The sequence below is a fragment of the Pseudogymnoascus verrucosus genome (genome assembly GCF_001662655.1).
Source record: "Pseudogymnoascus verrucosus strain UAMH 10579 unplaced genomic scaffold scaffold_5, whole genome shotgun sequence".
Classification (NCBI taxonomy): domain Eukaryota; kingdom Fungi; phylum Ascomycota; class Leotiomycetes; order Thelebolales; family Thelebolaceae; genus Pseudogymnoascus; species Pseudogymnoascus verrucosus.
Genome location: NW_017263656.1, coordinates 131758 through 148739, shown reverse-complemented (window position 1 = coordinate 148739; position 16982 = coordinate 131758). Strand labels below are relative to the sequence as shown.

Below are 16982 nucleotides of genomic sequence, written 5' to 3'. Positions count from 1 at the left end.
TTCTCCTTAAACACATTTCCAACTCTTCGGATGTTTATACCTCTTCGGGTCCACACAAACATTCCTCAACGGATATCTACAATGCTCTCTCACGAAATCCACTCCCAGCGCCACCGTACCCTACACAATTAGCCCCTGCACTACCAGAACCACACGCACCCAGCAGCTTACATTCACAAACCCCACCCCCCTAACCGTCTCCGGCGCCACCCCCTTCTCAACCCACTCCACCAGCGCAGCCAAGACATTTGACCCAGCTCCCCCCTCCCCCCCCAACGCACCCAACGCCGTCTGACCAATACGCCAGGCCCCCGGTCCCCCAGAGCAATGGCTCATGCCGCCGATGCGGAAGTAGCGGAAGAAATCGTCGAGCGATGACGAGTCGAGGTCCATCGTGCGTGAGACGTGGTCGTAGTAGCGCGCTGTGTTGGGCGAGGTCACGGTCGAGTCTTGTTGGCCGTGGTAGATGAGGGCTTTGCCGCCGTGGGCGCGGAAGGCGGAGAGATTGCCTGGGAGGAGGGGTTAGTTTGGATTTGGCGGGGTGGATTGGGGGAGGGTGGGGAGATGGACCTTTGAAGGACTCGACGTTGGCGGGGTTGAGGGCGATGGAGTAGGTGGCGTCTTTGATGTTGAAGCTGGAGGGGTCCCAGGTGATATTTTCGTATCCAGACGTAAGAGTTGGTTAGTGATATTTTCTTAGTTAATCTATTAAAAGCAGGCGGTACTTGTACTCACACTACGTATTTAAACCAATCCTACCACTAGTTAGTTTCTGTTTGTTATCATGGAGATATCGATGTTACTGACCCCTATATATTTTGAAGGCATTCCTTGATTATCATATCAGTGTCGTACGATTATCATATAACTTGCATGGATCTCCTACCTGAGAATTGATCAGACACAGACGTCAACTCTGCACCCGGTTGCAAGCGCGGGAATATTAATGATCGATCCTCTGCAATATAATCCGAAAATACATTCCGGACAATCTGCGCTTGATTTGGAGTCAAGCAATTAATAGAGTTCCGGGGTTTACACAGTAGTGCCTCTGGTCTCGGATCTACGAGCTCGTGGTCAATTCCATAGAATGCAAAAGATATAGAGATGGAGATAATTACTGCATAGGCTCGGATCTTCTATGATGCCGTCGACAACGCCATCAAGTCCATCGCATTGCCGCAAGACCTCGATATGGATAGTATTCCAGAGCGCAGCCGAGATGAAATCCGACAAGTTCGCAGTGCCGATAATGCCGAAGAAGTGACCGTTCCTAAAACCAGTTATTCTTCGTGCAATTTGCGAATACCAGAAAAACTGACCACGCAACTAAACGATTGCGGTCAATTGCCGGTGCGCCGGCTAAAATGCCGTCGAAGGTCTCGGGAAATACCTGTGCCGATTCTAAGCCTTGTCTACTACCAGTTGAGCAGCCTAGGTAATAGCTTTTCGTGTGTGCGCGTTTATAGAAGATCTGAGTCAGCGCTTTTCCAACTGTGACGCCGGTTTGAAGCCTTGAGACTGTGGTCCATAGTAGAGTGAGCGTAGGAAGAATTGCAAATGGGATGTCTTTACGAGCGATAGAAGTCGATTAAAACGTCTGGGTTGTGATAAAATGACAAGCCACTGATAATGGTGAGTACTGTACATAAGGTTATATCTTAGAATTTACCTAGTTCCGTTATGACCATGGTTAACTCCTGTTTCTTGATCAGCATGAAATTACTCCGTAGATATATCTCAGCTGTCTTTACATACCAACAGCTGCAAATCCTAAACTGGAGGTATATCCTAAATCCTCATATTGGATGCAGCCGGATTGGCCACCGTTTCCGGTGCTTAAAAACCGACCTGGTACTAATAAGCATACCGAACCATAGCAGGTAGGTAGTCAATCATACCTGTCCAAGTAGAAGGCAGCCATGCTTCTAAAGTAATTCCTGACCGACTTGATGTCGACACATACATGGCCACTCGGCAGATATCAGACGCGATAGTCTGGTTCGGGCGATTGCAGGTGACCACTAAGTTTTATCTCAGTAACTACAAGCAGCCAACGGTATTATTACAGGCCGTGAATACACATACAGTTTTCATCTTGCTGAAATTGGAGAACAGTCCCAGCCGGCACGCTAGTTGCGTTAACTGTAATACAATGGTAGATTTCAGAACAAAACTTACAAATGCGCGAAATTGACTATCACATTTGGCAGTTTTAAAGAAGTAGCTAGACTCATACAGGCACTTGAAAATGCAGCCGTCAAACCGTGTGCTATCTCGCTTGACGATGCTGCGGACAGGAGCTGCTCGAGGAGGAATAACAGTAGAGCTTGGAAAAACATGTTGCTAAATGAGAGGCCTGTCTAAGAAACTACTTGTAGTACCAAGAAAAAGAAATCAGCTCAGGGGCGTCTCAACCTACTTCTTATAAGCAAGTGTGTAAATTGCGGGGTTAATGAGCTAGCAATAGAGCGTTATTATAGCTGCGAAATAGAAGAAAAGTAATAAAGGGCCATTTGATAGCCCTGCACTTACTTCCCGGCATCTTTCACGTCCCCTACTATATTCAGCCGAAACAACATCACTTGTTATGGGCTCGGACATCAGAGTTCCGATTTATGGAGTATGAAAACAACTAGGCTGGCCTGGCAATTATTGACCAAAGTACTATTTCTCACGCGTTGCGATCACTCGAGGATGAGAGCAATAAATTTAGTAGAATAGAGAGTCAAGTAGGTACCTAATTGATTATATAAATCCATACTAGATGCTTAATATTCTGCGTGTAAGCCATTTGCAGCAATTACAGCTGCCATGCTGTAGGTATGGAAGCAATGAGAGCGTTAAGCTCCGCCTGCCCAATTTGCTCCCTCAACTTCAATCTCTCACACTCTGTACCTCTACCTAGCAAACACCTCTACCCACCCCCCAATAATCCCCGCCACCTCCTCCGGCCTACTTGCCCAGGGACTATGACCCGCCTCCACCTCCGTCACCAACCACTGCACGCCGCTCTTACTGATGAACAGATCCTGCAAGAAAGTCGGCAGCGCTGCATCCGCGAGGCACTTCAGAAACGCAATTTTCCCCGCGAACGCCGGCTCAGCCCACGCCGGCGCTGGCGCCGCGGAATCGAACGCCGAAAGCGAGTGTGGGAGGAGCGACGCCGCGAGTGTGCTGGCTAGAGGGGTGGGGACGTCGGCGTAGAGGACGGGGATTACGGGGGAGACTTCGCAGAGACCGGGGGAGGGCTGGGGTGCAGGGGTTAGTCGGGTGGTAGTTTGATAGTAGGAAGGGAGTGGGTTGATAGATGGTAAGGAAGAGAGTAGTAATTCAAAGAAGGAAGAACGAATTTTTGAAAAACCACGTACCTGATTCTGCTGCACGTACGGCGCATGCTGCCCCCCGAGAAACTCAACAAGGCTCACCCCTTCAGGAACCACAAAGCTAGCCAGATAGATAAGCCCCAGCACTCCCCCCTCCTCGCCACGCGCTGCACGCTCTGTCTTTGCTAGACCGGAAGCCGCGCCGCCGGCTGGGATTCCGCCGTACGAGTGGCACACGACGACGACGTCCTTGCCCGCCTCGATGAGGGGGAGCAGCTGCACGCGCAGGGCTAGGGCGTCGGCGGTGCAGGTCGCGGAGATGGTGGGGGAGGCGGGGTTGAGGGAGGGGAGGGTGGCGAGGTGGATGGGGAATTCGGCGATAGAGAGGTAGGTGGTGATGGGGGCGAAGCAGGTGTTTGGGTGCCAGGCGCCGGGGACGAGGAAGAGGGTTGGTTTGGGGGCGGCCATTGTTGGGTTCCAGGGGGGGGTTGAGGAGAGAGTGATGGTTTGTTTGGGGGGAGGTGGGGTGCTTTTAACTGCGGGGGAGAGTAATATTGCGGCTGAGGACTTTTGTAGGACTACAATGAGGGGGATGAGTAAGCCCTAGAAAGTTGGGCTTACTTTATATGTTCAAATTGACAGGGACATACTGTAGGATTGGCAGAAACAAGGGTTGGATGAGACTTAGGGTGTATATGAGCTTATTCAATTCCACATCTGTATACGTCAGCTGTCATGCCGAATGTTCTCGAGTACTCAATGTTCTCTGCCAATGCTAATGTTCCGTCGTTGGAACAGTGCCCCCTTTCAATGGCTCCGAGTAACTCTACCGCTTCATGTTGAGACAACGCTCTGGAATTCAATGCCTTGGTGCACAAGTTTGCGGATTTCCCACCAGTGACTGTGATTATCACAGAACCTCTCTGGCTTGAGAGTTATACGGATGTGTCGGCTTCCAGGCGCGAAAATCGTCTGTGCTCCTGCCTAACTGGGTTAAGATGAGTGCTTGACTGATGTGGCACCCTCCTACTGCTCGAGCCCATCCCAAGAATTCTGAAGGTCATAGTGGGCATGAGATATTCAAAATTTATGCTTAAATGAGCCATGTTTGTACTTGTCGCTGAGGGAAAGCGGAAGGAGCAGGAAAGCTGATGACATAATTTTGGACTGTCACACCTTAGGTTGTGCAGGGTATTTAGATCTCTTGCCCTTATTTCTATGGCAACCATGCATGAATTTGCCCCGCGCTGGCACCACATGCATGACGACGATCTCCCGCTCGGCTGTGAGCGTTGAAGATGTTGGTATAGTCAGGTACAATCCCTTAATATGTTTTGGGAGTAGTAAGAGCTAAGTAGTAGAGCTATAGTAGGGAAACCCTGTTTCGCAATAAAAGCATGCCCTCTATAAATCAGGTGTGATAGTGACAACGCAGACATAATTTTCTTAAAAGAGCGGTCTAGGGTGTTCAAGAGTAGCTATAGAATACAATTTATGCAGCAATGTAAGGGATATCGATAAGTGTGTAGAATATAAGATTCCCAAAGTTGAAGAAGTATCCATCATTTTTTTCGGCACCGTGGTTTTTTCGCCACTTAGGGATAGATGTTATGCGGCAGGCGACTGGAAATGTATGCTATTGTGCTATCTAAGCTCCTGGATAATAAGGCACTCTTTTCCTTCAGTCGTCTCCGGCTCTACTCTAACGACTATTCACGTCGAACCTGAACTGAAGACAGGTGTTATATTTGTGATGTCCTCCCTTAGTAGTCATCCAGCCCCAATCGCACCAATCGATGAGGGCAAGAAAGATATCCCCACAGTTGTCTCCAACAGATCTATCCTCGTTACAACTGTTCGTAACCCAATACTCGATCTTGACCGTCGGTAGCCACTTGACATGGTGGAGTGATCCGTTCCGGAATTTCTGAAACTTAATCTTCTTGCAGAAATCCTGGCTACCATGGTAGGAATCCCCACGGTTCGAAATTTCGCCGCCGCAGTAGCAATATTTACCGCTATGCCATTGGTTGCAGTTCCCATTGGTGCCGTTTGCCCGTTTGTCGAGGGAAGAGGTGCTATTTCCAGGGTAGTTCTCGAAAAGTGCCACTATATGAGAGTCATTAGATTCAAAACTGGTTGGAGGCTCTGTCTTAGTGGAACAAGTAATAGGCAACTTACACTCCGCATCGGTCAAATCAACGAAGTCTTCCGTGATAGTGTAGGGCTCACCATTCTCAGTGACACCTGTAGAAATAATAGTTCCGGTGATAGGTTCTAGTGTATTCTCCTGAGTCGTAGGAATAGCGGAAGAGACACCGCTAAGTGCAAAAGCAACAAAGAGGAGATCGAGAAGCTTCATGATGTTCTAAAGGTGAGGAAATGGAAGAAGAACTGTTCTCTGAGGTTGTTGTTCTTAGATGTGTGATGAGTTGAGCGAAATCCGCTGCTCTTATAGTTAAACAGATGACGGGGGATACTAGCACCTTGTTAATTATACGTGCGTATAGCTCGAAGGATTCTCTGGAAGGACTTTTGATGGTATGGTGGCATGATAGTAGAGGTCAAAATAGCCTAGTTAACAGACTCCCTTTCTACAGATGCAACTCTGTTGCATATGCGCCTCGTCCATCGCATCCATTTACAGGGGTTAATTTTGGGCTGTTACGTAACCTACCATTCCCCCTTTTGCTCTCTTACTAAGGCCCATCATACTCTTCTGCGCCGTGCTTAACAACTAACTATTTATATAATATAGTGCTTACTATTTTGAAGCATAGTCATTAGCTAGCAAACCTAAGCCAGGGCTTACATATGAATGTTATGCGTTAGATATGTAGAGGATATATGTAAGTTGGCAAATAGAGCGATGAGAAGCGGCACGGCTGATTAACTCGGGAAGACATGGCGTTATGGAAGCAATCTCGCCCCGCGAAAGATTTACAGTCCATAGTATTTAATGATACATGCACTTGTTAATCTTGCTTTCGCGAAGGATCTTTCTTCCACGAAGAGTCTCGCCCCCGCGAAGGATCTCGCCCCCACGAAAGATCTCGGCCCCGCGAAAGATCTCGGCCTTACGAAAGATCCCGCCCCTAGAAAGATCTCGCCCCCGCGAAGGATTCACACCCATCACTCATTATCTTCCAACTCCACAAATCCATACACGCCTAACTTTTCGTTTTAAACGCTAATAGACCTCCCTAAAACAAAAAAGTCAAAAACGATGCGCCTTTCAAAATTCATAAGAACTCCTTCCATCTAGTGACTTTCTATCCCATCGTGAAAACTTGCCTGTAAACTCGCCTAAACAACTATGATACCAGAAAGCAAAGTAAAAAAAGCAGCAGGCATATACAGAACATAAACGGTTAATCATGCAAGAAAACTTAGACCCCACATCAGGAAACCTCGTGATGACTAAAAGAAGGATCTCATGCGCGAATATCTCGCACTTGGTGACGTGGGAGGATCGTAAGCTCCATCTGGCCTACTCGTCGCTTTGATAATCGAAATAAGAATTCTAGCCGTTCCGTTAGCGCATGGCGGATTGTCCACCCGATGGCCTCGCTAAGGTACCACGGGGTGTGCCGCAGGATATGCTCGGCCCGCTGCACCTCCAGGCGCTAAGCTGGGTCTCGAGTCTGTTCTAGATTAGGATACGGTTAGGTAATGAGGAGGTTAGCACGGAGGATGCTGATAGTGCGTATGCGTGCTTGTGCGAGGGTGTGATGGAGGGGGAGACATAAGGGCATGTCGATCAACCATGGGTGGTTGAGAATGAGAGCAGGTTTGCAGACCGCTCTGGTGAGTCCGAGACCTTCACTAGAGTCACTCCCCCGTATGTTCGAGAGGCCTTCTGCGATTACCCAGATAGGCTAGAAGCGAGCATAGTTGATAGGAAGGAACTGGAGGAGATCTAGTATCTTGATGAGAATCTAGAGGAGGAACTAGCGGAGTGCTAGCTCGTTGTGGTGGCTGATAGGTGCTATTTAGGGAGGTTGATGTTATAGTACATTTGCTTATGCAAATTAAATCTGGGATCTTTTCGAGGACAAGCACATGTTTCACGGCAATAATCCTAATAGGAAAAGGTACGCTCATCATCCGATGCAGAATCAATTATTTGCAGATGAGGTCTGCTTTTTCCATATTCGGCCTTGGCACCGCTAGCGGAAGAGGTAGGGGTTGTGTTATAATATGGTCACACGACCTTAGCTTCACTTCTTGTAACTTTAGGCAGCAATATTTAGACAGAACAATACACACGTTTCTTAATAGAAACAGAACACTCCTAGTGAAGTTCATCGATGATACTGAGTACGAAGATTTCGGCTTCCTTCTCTTCTGCACCGATTTCTCCTCCGACGCCCGCTGCGAGCGCTTCGTCGTGGAATGGGACTTATTGTTGGATAAGTGGCTTGGCGAGGCAGGGCCAGAGACGAGGTTTCAGAGGATTGCGGAGAAGGTGTTTACGAGGATGGTGGATGATGATTGTATGGGTGGAATGGGAGCTGATAATGTTGCTCTGTATGTTCTCCTCCCTCTCCCCCTCAACTGATTTTGCTCTAATCATGCTCCATTTCTAGAGGGATCCGTCGGATGTGATGTTGCTGGGGATGGAGTTTGAGAGAAGTGAGGACGTAGACCTTGATATATGATTCACGGCTAATAAATTCTGATAGATGAGGATAGGTGAAGTGAATGTAAACTCGTGTCACTTGATGATCCAGCTTGCCAATTCTCGCAGCCTATCCCTATCTGCTCCATTCCCTCATTATAACCAATGGTAGATCCCTCTATTTTCACTGCATCCCCTCCCATTCTATCGCACTCCTTATACTATCTGCTGTTTAAGGTCTCAAGGTTACCATTGCCCTGATCTAGAAGACAGCCAGTCGATTCCGGGCAGCTTTGACCCTCCACACTGTCACAGGCATCTCCAGGACCTCCCCCAGATACAAGGTTTTCGCATTTTCCTATAAAATATATCGCAGTATTCTTAGGGTTGTGTGCTGCACAGACAAAGGAGACTTCGCCCTCATTTAGCTGTACATTGAATATGCCTTCGTAGCACCTCAGACCACAGTCCCTGTTGTTAGTGCATAGAGCTCCCTTGTCAGGAAACCCCTGCAACGCCACTGTTGCTGCTTGGACAAGCACTGCTAAGTTGAGGAATAGCATTGTAGTGTAAGTTTGATCGAGGTAGGGTGGCTGAATGGATGATTTGTTAGAATATAATAAATTATCATGTAAGGATGGGAGCGGTTTGTGGCTTACAAGAGCTGGTAGAGAGTGTTATATGGGGTTTCTGTGCTGTGAAACTGTATCGAAAAAATGGAAGCATTTTCTGTATTGACACTCGCCATTATATATGTAGATATGAGCTATAGAGGGGTTGATTTACGCTTCCAATTAAAGTGAGACAGTTGGGAAAAACTATCGACTCTGACGTGTAACTAACATTATACGGTGTCTAATGAGGTAGCACTAGTATAAACCTGACATGAATGTAAAGTTCCCGCAGGTCTGTTAATGTCTTAGAATTTGTTAGTAAAGCAAGTAAAGATCTCCGATAATGCACGGCTGGCAGTTAACAACTTTCTCGCACCGACCAGCTCGGATGACATTGTTACCAACGGTACCACCAAAGTCGCATACCCTCAAAACCTAACTTGGTGAACTCAATAAGACTGCGCAAGTGTTTTAAGTCAGCTACAACGAGTACAAAGACTTGGGACCTCTGCCAGTTCCGCTTAGGTGTCTCATGAACAAATTTGCGGGAAATAAAGCATGGCATCTGGTATGAGTTGTGGTTTACGGTATATTGTGAATGGTGTTGTAAATGGTGTTGTGCCTGTGAGCATAAATACAGTGGTGGGGCACGTTGCTGCCTTTTCCCATATTTTGAGATGCGACCACCTCGATCACCTCCGCCATCTAAAAAGTGGGTCCGTTTTTGACGTTGCGCTTCACCGCGACATTGGTATTGCGGCTCTCAGAGGAACCCTTGCCTGAACAGGGTCCTGGTAGTATTAGGTAAAAATGAAGCGGAAACAGCACAAAGATATTTTATGGTCGGCAATTGAGCTAGGTGATGAGCGCTGGAGAGAATAGGCTCCCGCCAAGCTCAAAGGACTAGTTGCCTCTTTCGGTCGTCTGATCCCAATATTCCAAGAGTTTCCCATCCCCTACTACAAACGGCCCCCAACGCCCAGCCTTGCCCAGATTACATGGGACGCTAACTTCCCCATACCCAACCACTATAGCATGTTTGGAATTAATATACTTAGGTTAACTCTGTTACCTATCGATGGACGCAACGGGATAAAGGTGGGGTGATCCCCTTCACACTTTGTGGGACTTTAGATAACATATCACGTCAGAGCGGTTGATCTTTAAGGACGGCTTACAGGTCTGGAAAAATGAGGCTCCCCGGCTTTCTCGTCAACGTGTCCATCGTGACCCTCGCGGCGGCGCTCACTCCCTATGGTGTGTTACCCTTATTTACCCTATTTCCATTTCCGCCACTAAATTATGGATACCAGATTCGAAGGAGTGTAGCGCTGCTGGTAGCATACAGTTCAATGAACTTATACCTGAGGACGTCTTTGTCCGCTGTGCAGAAACCACCTACGAGTGCAATAGCACTATCCACGGTGGAAAATGGTTCAAAATCAATAGCACAAACGAACCTGTTCCTGCCGATTGCAAAAAAGACTTATATAACCTACAGACCGCAGCCGCCTTCAGTGGGCCGCTGGCGATGCCTGGCTTAACCGAACTAACTTCGATTGCTTTCCGGGGTGGTTATGTCAAAGACGAATCGACCGGCGAATTTACAATAGAAGCCACCAGAATTAGCACCATCGATCTACCAGATCTTGTTAATATCACCAGGTGGGGGTTCGTGATCGACAATACAGCTTCGATCTCAAGCTTGAACGTACCGAAGCTCAAACATGTCGCAACCATCCTACAGCTCAACTTTACAGGAGGGCCAGCTCTGAATTTGTCTTTTCCGAGTCTGATCGATGTCGGTGTCGGCATCCAACTTCATGGCGAAATCGACGCGTGAGTGCCATCTATGCCCCCCTCGCTATCAAGCAAATGATACTAATCCCATATTCCAGTCTTGATCTCCCCGCTCTAAACAGTACGGGGATTTGGATTGAAGCCAAGGCGTGAGTGCCATCTATACTATAACCCCCTCGCTGTCAAGCGGATGATACTAATCCGACATTCCAGTTTTGATCTCCCGTATGAGAATAGAACGGGCTATTCAATTAGTGTCAACTCGACTGGAAATCTCGATTGCAATGCTTTTGCAGCCAGCGTTGTGAACGCGACTAACTACGATGGTCTTGGTGTAACGTGTAATTCAAAGAAGGGAAGCGTCACCCTCAAGCAAGTGAAGCCGCCCGAGGACACTAGTGCTGCATCCAAGATTCGGGGGGGCTTCCTAGGCTCGGTAGCTCTTCTAGCATTTATGTTTGCCTTGTAACGAAGACAAAATACCAACAAATAAAAGCGGGAAAAAGGTCCCAAAAACATGCAGCAGAGTAATTTTCTATATTGCTATATTATGTGTGTCCACATTTTACAATCTTATCCATCCCCACTCGTTCTACCCCTTGAATTGGAAGGGTCCCTTATATCTATGCCTGGTATGCTTTAGGAGCCTTTGGTAGTCCCGTTGAGCTCATTGCATCATATATTTCCTTGTCTGCACCCTTTTCAAGAGGCAGTAGCGATGACCGCACAGTAGCATGCTCTAGAATACCACGAGCAATTAACGAGTGCTTTAATGCTACAGTGCCCTCCATATGCGAGCCACGGTGGTAGACAGCCCTGGTTAACGGTAAAAGGCGGTCATGGACTTCGCGGGCCTTCTTGTAATCTTTCGCTTTGCCAGCCGCAATCATTTCAAGTAGGGGCTCTGGGGCAATAGTTCCGTAGCCAACGAGGAAACCATCCACGTCAAAGGCAGTATGGAGGAGATATTCGTCGTGGCAAGAGAGGATCTGGAGCTCCGGACGCTCCCGGCGGATGATAGGGATCTCGACGTCCCAGCGGCGCATGTTGCGGACACCGTTCTTCATGGCAAAGACGCCTGGCTGTGCGCTGATATCGAGCATGGTCTGAAGGTTATAAGTTGCCTTCGTGACGTCCGGGTATTGGAATAGAATCAAGGGGAGGCCGCTCTCCTCATAAACGACCTTATAGCGGTCCTGTGGTGCGCCTTCCTGGTAACCAAAGCGTAGCCAGCCGTGGGATGGGTAGAGGAGACCAGCTGCGGCGCCTGCGGCTTTGGCACGCTGAGCCTCAAGAGCCGCTACCTTGGTTCCCTCGGCTGTAATTCCCGCAATGACGGGAACACGGCCATTGGTTGACTTGACAAAGGCGCGAATGACATCGGCTTGCTCATCTTGAGTTAAAAAGGTGCCTTCGCCGGCGTGGCCAAGGACAACCAAGCCCTTGACACCCTCAATGCTGCCTAGCCAAGAGCCGATGCGCTGGATGGCGGGGTAATCGATGTCTCCGTTGGGCGTGAATGGAGTAACTGGAGCAGGGGTGAGACCACGAAGATCCAAAGCTGTAGTAGATGCTGAACCCATGTTGATCGTTGTCGTTTTGACTGTAGGTAATGGTGCGTATAAGACGATTGGAGAAGACGTCTATGTTGTTAATTTCGATTCTTGCTCAGTTGATGTAAATGATAGATGTGAGTTAATGGAACAAGATAAGTTCAGCATCAGCGCAGCATGTCCTTATATAAAGATATTGTACTGTACAATCCGGCTATGATGGTTCGAGATGAGTGGGGCGAGCATCTTTCATAGCGTGTCACATACAATATTAACTGATGATTCTGGTGAATGTGTGAGCCTTCGGACGACTGCCGCTCATCGAACGGACAAATAAAACTGCGACATGATACTTTCTTGTTATCATACTACTCGGCCGGTCGGACAAAGACATGTGCGGACGCTGTATACCTCGCCTCTACGAAACCACAAGTGGCACCCGGACAAACGTTTGTGCTAGCCGCCCCTTCAACACGGCATCTATCCGAGCAACTCTGGTATTCTCACTCTGCCCCACTATTTCCCCAACTTCTCCAGGTTCGGAGTCTGGGGATTTACGGGGGACTCATAAGTAAGGAGGTAAGACGCCCTATCTGGTTGTGTACAAGAAGTAGAGATGCCCTCTTAAGAGTTGTCTTTTCTCTTTAATATTTCTAGAGTTTCTGGGCAGAGATTTACTCTACCTTGCTCAATTGGCATCGATTCACTCAAAAAATTCTTACAATTTCGAAGCTCTACGCTGATAATGTCAGTTAAGGCGGAGAAAGAAGCTGCAACTGCAGCGCACATGGAGGAAACTACCATGAACAAAGATGAGAAAAACAAACGAAGTGATTATTCTGGAGCCGTCCAGAAGACGGACGCTGCAGAGATTGCCCTTGTTCGCAAGCTTGACATGCGAATCATGCCCGCTCTGTTCTGCATGTACTTTTTGTAAGTTCATCGCAGAATATAACAATCTTAAAGATAGGAAGCTAATGCATTCCAACTAGGAACAAACTTGATCAAAATGCTCTTGCTAATGCGAAGCTGAATACTCTCGAAAAAGACCTCAAGTTACATGGCACACAGTACAATACTGCCATAAGTATCCTTTATGTTGGCTACCTGTTCATGCAAATCCCTTCCAACATGTTATTGTCATCCCGCAAAGTCCGACCATCAGTGTATATGGGCGTCTGTATGATGGCATGGTCAGCAGTTGCAGCAGCCACTGCGGGAGTTCAAAATTACATTGGCCTTGTCCTTGTTCGTTTCTTCCTTGGTAAGCTATTCCCACAATCCTTTTTGCTACTTTGATGCCATTTCTAGGCCGCAAGACTAACATATAATACAGGTGCCGTTGAAGCTCCCTTCTACCCCGGGGCTCTTTACATACTTTCCCTCTTTTACACCCGCAAAGAGATCGCCACCCGCGTTTCCATACTCTACGCTGGGAACATTGTCGCCGTCGCTTTCGCAGGCCTTATTGCCGCAGCAACGTTTAGCACTCTTGATGGCGCCCACGGTCTTGCTGGATGGCGGTGGCTCTTTATTGTCGAGGGCGCCGTAACCTTCGGTGTCGCTTTTTTTACAATATACATGCTTCCGGACTACCCAAATAATACTCGATGGTTGACAGTCGAAGAGCGCGAGCTTGCCGAAAGCCGAATTCGTAGGGATACCGCCGGGCTGGAGGAGAGCAAGGGAGTCCGCGCAGGCTTTCTCGAGGCGATTCGAGACCCGAGGATTTACCTTTTCGCCTTCATGCAGAATATGCATCTCAGCGCTACATCTTTCAACCAGTTCTTTCCGTCGGTTGTCAAGGCTCTCAAATATGACCCCATAATCACCCTGCTCCTCACGTCTCCACCCACTATTTTTGCTGGGGCGTTTGGAGTTTTCATCGGCTGGTCGTCTGGTCGCTACAATGAGCGGACCTGGCACATCACCATTTGCATGGGGGTTGCAATGGTTGGTTTCGTCATAAGCTGTGTTACACTCAATGTGGCGGCACGCTATATCTCTTGTTTTCTCTTCGCTTCGGGCGTGTACAGTGTCAACTCTGTTATCTTAGGCTGGGTCTCTGCGACTCTTGGGCAGACACCCGAGAAGAAAGCTGTGTCACTATCCTTGGTGAACGTGGTGTCAATGGCATCCTTCATATACACACCTTACCTGTATCCTAATAGCGATGCGCCAAAATACGTCACCGCCATGACGAGCAATGCGTGCTTCTCATTTATGACAATCGCCGCGGCTTGGGGCATGAAGATCTGGCTGGGGCGCATTAATAAGAGGCTTAAGGAGCAGGATCCATATAGCACCATCTTTTACGCCTACTGAGTTGGCATTGAAGACGGCTTGCAGAGATAATGAATTTATATAACTTGTTTCAATCTATGCACCTTACTCTTGACTTGCGTAGTAACCCATGGTGCTCAAGTTGCCTACTTAAATTAACATTCATTCCATAATACCATATAGCCCTGCCCCATCCATTTAAATTACACATTCTCTTACCATATTAGCTAATTCTTTTCACCATACATTGCGCTTAAGGATTATCGCCTAAACCTCTCCACTGATCGCCATTAAGCCAAAACGGGGTATCTAGCCCGTAAAACAGCTCTACTCCGTCCTGATTTGGCATCTGTAGATCCAGTCCCAACTCCCCTCCCATCCTATACACATATCCATTCCCCTCAGCGTCTCTAAAACTCGGCATAAGACCCGAAAGCTCCGAAAACATCCGGTTATGGGAGTTCATGGGAGACTGCGGCACGCCAGAGAAGTTCACCGATGACAGTCGGTTTGTGGACGGCGGCTCGGAATCCTCTTGGATGCTCGGCATATTCTGGTTGCTCTCCATATCGTGATTGCCACGGGAAAGGTTCGATCCAGCGCCAGAGGTTTCCGGATTCTGCCATCTAGTCGAGTTGCTAGTGCCAACGCTGAAGTCGTTGCCACTATTAGATCGAGGAGGAATGAAACCCGAGGAAGTGCGGAGGATGTTTCTACTCTGATCATTTTTATACGAGTGGTTGCTGCGAGTATATGTTTGTTTCGAGTGTATTCTTTGGTTAACAAGTTGTGCGCGCAAGTCTCGGATTGCTATAGCGCATGCATTAGGCCATATGCTTCCTCGTAGTGCAAGGTGTTCTAGAACTTTAAAGGCCCTGTCTACGAGTCTATATACAGTTAGAGATATTCGATTGTGCTAAAATGGCAAAGATTAAACAAAGCATACCGAGTAGATACAATTTGGGGAACCTGGCCTTCCCTTGCTGCGTATACCATAAGAAATGCGCTCATCCATACAGCCCATGTAAATGATGGCCATAGGAGGCCACAGCTTCCGGCAACTTCGTGTGTTGTAGAGAAGCCAACATCTTGAGGCTCCAATGCCTTGTGCAATGTGCTAATAATACATCTTGCCGCAGTAATACAATTTTGTAGCGCCGCATCATAAACTGAACCCTTTTTTGATGTCGCCACAGTATACTTATTGAGGGCGATGATTGACTCATATCTGAGAACAACAAGAGTCACTTGGTGGTATTGGCTTATTGGTAGCGACTCATGGCTATTCGATTCAAGGTATTCATCGACTTCATTCCACCATTTACTAAGCTTCGCATCGATGACTGTGGCGTCGTCGACTTCAGTCTGCTTATACAAGACAGATTTGTTGCGCAGCTCCGTAATCGACCCTCTGATCTCGGCATGTCTTGCAAGAAATCCGAACAAGTCCAGTCGTCCATCAGTATCTGTAGAGGTTAGCTGATAGAACAGGCTAAGAGAAATAGAGGCGAACCTGATTGTGACTGGACCCCCTCCAGATGTCGTTCTAAAGTAGGGAAACAAGCTTCAATGTCTATATCTCGAATGGCGAGGGGAACACCAAGTCGAATGGAGATATAACGATCAATACAATAGATTGACCAGAATAATCGCTGCCTCAGCCGCGCTTCTTTCCTTGGAAAATCCGAGAATTTCATTGGGCAGCGATGAAGCCCCAAGTGGAAAGCCATACGGACTGCAAGGCCTTGCAGCCGAGAAGCTGCATTATATCGCAGCATAGAAATGAAGAGAAGTTGCACACTAACGATTGCTTGCAATGCAACGATCGAACTCTCGTCCGTCAGCATGCATTGAACGCTCTGAATAGCATCGTTGAGGGAAGCAAAAACCAGTTGTGATGGCACAGGCCTCATCGTTGTCGCCGTTTGTCTCCGATCTATAAGTGACACTGACATGATGGATCGAAGGATTGTAAGCTTGTGCTTTAATGAATCCGTGGAGTCTAATACTCCGTGGTCTATCACATGGCCGAAATGTTCGAGAACAGAGGGGGCGTGGAGGAAGGGATACGCCGGATGCCAGTTATCAAAGTAGCTACACGTCCAGGACAGAAGGTCTTCAAACGTGAAGGTATCGCCCCCTTCTTCGATAGGCACAGTCAAGATCTCGCCAGGCAGCCAGAGGCTCTTGGACGCGCTCATTAAAGCCCCAGTTAGAGGCTGGTCATCCATTCCCGGGACAGCATCGCTGTCCGGCGTTTGGGTCTGCACATTTACATGCTGTGAGCCACCTGTTCTAGGCGTCCCGTCCAGAGGCTGGACATGCGATGCGTCTCTTGCACCACTAACAAAATCCGAGGCGACTTCTCTTGGGCTTGTTTGCAACACGCCCACCTCTCGGAGCTGCTGGCCCATAGTCTGCAAAAATACCCTCCTCCTTTTGGCAGAAGGTTCAACTGTCATATTGCTGTCGTCCGTGATTCCAACGGTGTCCTCTGACTGGTCTTCCCGCATCAGCCGATTGTTAGGGGAGTGTTCCGGCGCCATGATGCTTCCTCGTCTCTCTGGCTTCTTGTTGGCGGGATAGATCAGCATGCGCTGTTTTATTATGTTAACATCTTGCCGACCAAACGTCTAGAGAGGTTTAAAGGCAGAGTTGGATGATCGACACACTCGGGGAATTGGTAAACGCGTGTCTGTCAATATTTGAGGCTTAAAGACTTGCCATTGAAGCCAATCTCAGCCAACGACGTCCTGAAAATGGTCCCAGAAGCCTTTCCCCGCAT

At 48.1% G+C, this 16982-nt stretch overlaps 8 protein-coding genes across 8 annotated transcripts; 3 read left to right on the top strand and 5 right to left on the bottom strand.

The window, feature by feature from the left end:
• Positions 1-6: 6 nt before the first annotated feature.
• On the bottom strand, positions 7-2342 carry FAEB-2_1 (Tannase and feruloyl esterase; the record flags this gene model as incomplete). Its single annotated transcript, XM_018271251.1, has 12 exons — positions 7-120; positions 172-509; positions 571-635; positions 736-755; positions 808-830; positions 887-1063; positions 1122-1273; positions 1323-1521; positions 1759-1851; positions 1902-2024; positions 2089-2132; positions 2182-2342. The coding sequence occupies 12 exons, from the start codon at positions 2340-2342 to the stop codon at positions 7-9; spliced, it is 1509 nt and encodes a 502-aa protein (XP_018133774.1).
• Positions 2343-2900: 558 nt separating this feature from the next.
• VE01_01732 (uncharacterized protein) lies at positions 2901-3812 on the bottom strand (the record flags this gene model as incomplete). The annotated part of the gene is made up of 2 exons (XM_018271250.2): positions 3372-3812; positions 2901-3251 (listed from the first exon to the last, which is right to left on the bottom strand). The coding sequence occupies exons 1-2, from the start codon at positions 3792-3794 to the stop codon at positions 2901-2903; spliced, it is 774 nt and encodes a 257-aa protein (XP_018133773.1). The 5' UTR covers positions 3795-3812.
• Positions 3813-4997: 1185 nt separating this feature from the next.
• On the bottom strand, positions 4998-5736 carry VE01_01731 (uncharacterized protein). The gene is made up of 2 exons (XM_018271249.2): positions 5508-5736; positions 4998-5435 (listed from the first exon to the last, which is right to left on the bottom strand). Exons 1-2 carry the CDS (start codon positions 5686-5688, stop codon positions 5029-5031), a joined length of 588 nt encoding a protein of 195 aa, XP_018133772.1. The 5' UTR covers positions 5689-5736; the 3' UTR covers positions 4998-5028.
• Positions 5737-6762: 1026 nt separating this feature from the next.
• On the top strand, positions 6763-7887 carry VE01_01730 (uncharacterized protein; the record flags this gene model as incomplete). Its single annotated transcript, XM_018271248.1, has 2 exons — positions 6763-6800; positions 7614-7887. 2 exons carry the CDS (start codon positions 6763-6765, stop codon positions 7885-7887), a joined length of 312 nt encoding a protein of 103 aa, XP_018133771.1.
• Positions 7888-9277: 1390 nt separating this feature from the next.
• VE01_01729 (uncharacterized protein) lies at positions 9278-10870 on the top strand. The gene is made up of 5 exons (XM_018271247.2): positions 9278-9659; positions 9713-9818; positions 9875-10400; positions 10460-10510; positions 10575-10870. The coding sequence occupies exons 2-5, from the start codon at positions 9752-9754 to the stop codon at positions 10828-10830; spliced, it is 900 nt and encodes a 299-aa protein (XP_018133898.1). The 5' UTR covers positions 9278-9659; positions 9713-9751; the 3' UTR covers positions 10831-10870.
• A 13-nt stretch (positions 10871-10883) lies between these two features.
• Positions 10884-12324, bottom strand: DAPA2 (dihydrodipicolinate synthetase). The gene has a single exon (XM_018271246.2). The coding sequence runs from the start codon at positions 11942-11944 to the stop codon at positions 10985-10987; it is 960 nt and encodes a 319-aa protein (XP_018133899.1). The 5' UTR covers positions 11945-12324; the 3' UTR covers positions 10884-10984.
• A 79-nt stretch (positions 12325-12403) lies between these two features.
• Positions 12404-14257, top strand: VE01_01727 (uncharacterized protein). The gene is made up of 3 exons (XM_018271245.2): positions 12404-12847; positions 12907-13178; positions 13251-14257. The coding sequence occupies exons 1-3, from the start codon at positions 12660-12662 to the stop codon at positions 14237-14239; spliced, it is 1449 nt and encodes a 482-aa protein (XP_018133904.1). The 5' UTR covers positions 12404-12659; the 3' UTR covers positions 14240-14257.
• A 41-nt stretch (positions 14258-14298) lies between these two features.
• VE01_01726 (uncharacterized protein) lies at positions 14299-16743 on the bottom strand (the record flags this gene model as incomplete). The annotated part of the gene is made up of 3 exons (XM_018271244.2): positions 14299-15084; positions 15144-15663; positions 15711-16743. 3 exons carry the CDS (start codon positions 16741-16743, stop codon positions 14451-14453), a joined length of 2187 nt encoding a protein of 728 aa, XP_018133905.1. The 3' UTR covers positions 14299-14450.
• Between the last annotated feature and the right edge of the window lie 239 nt (positions 16744-16982).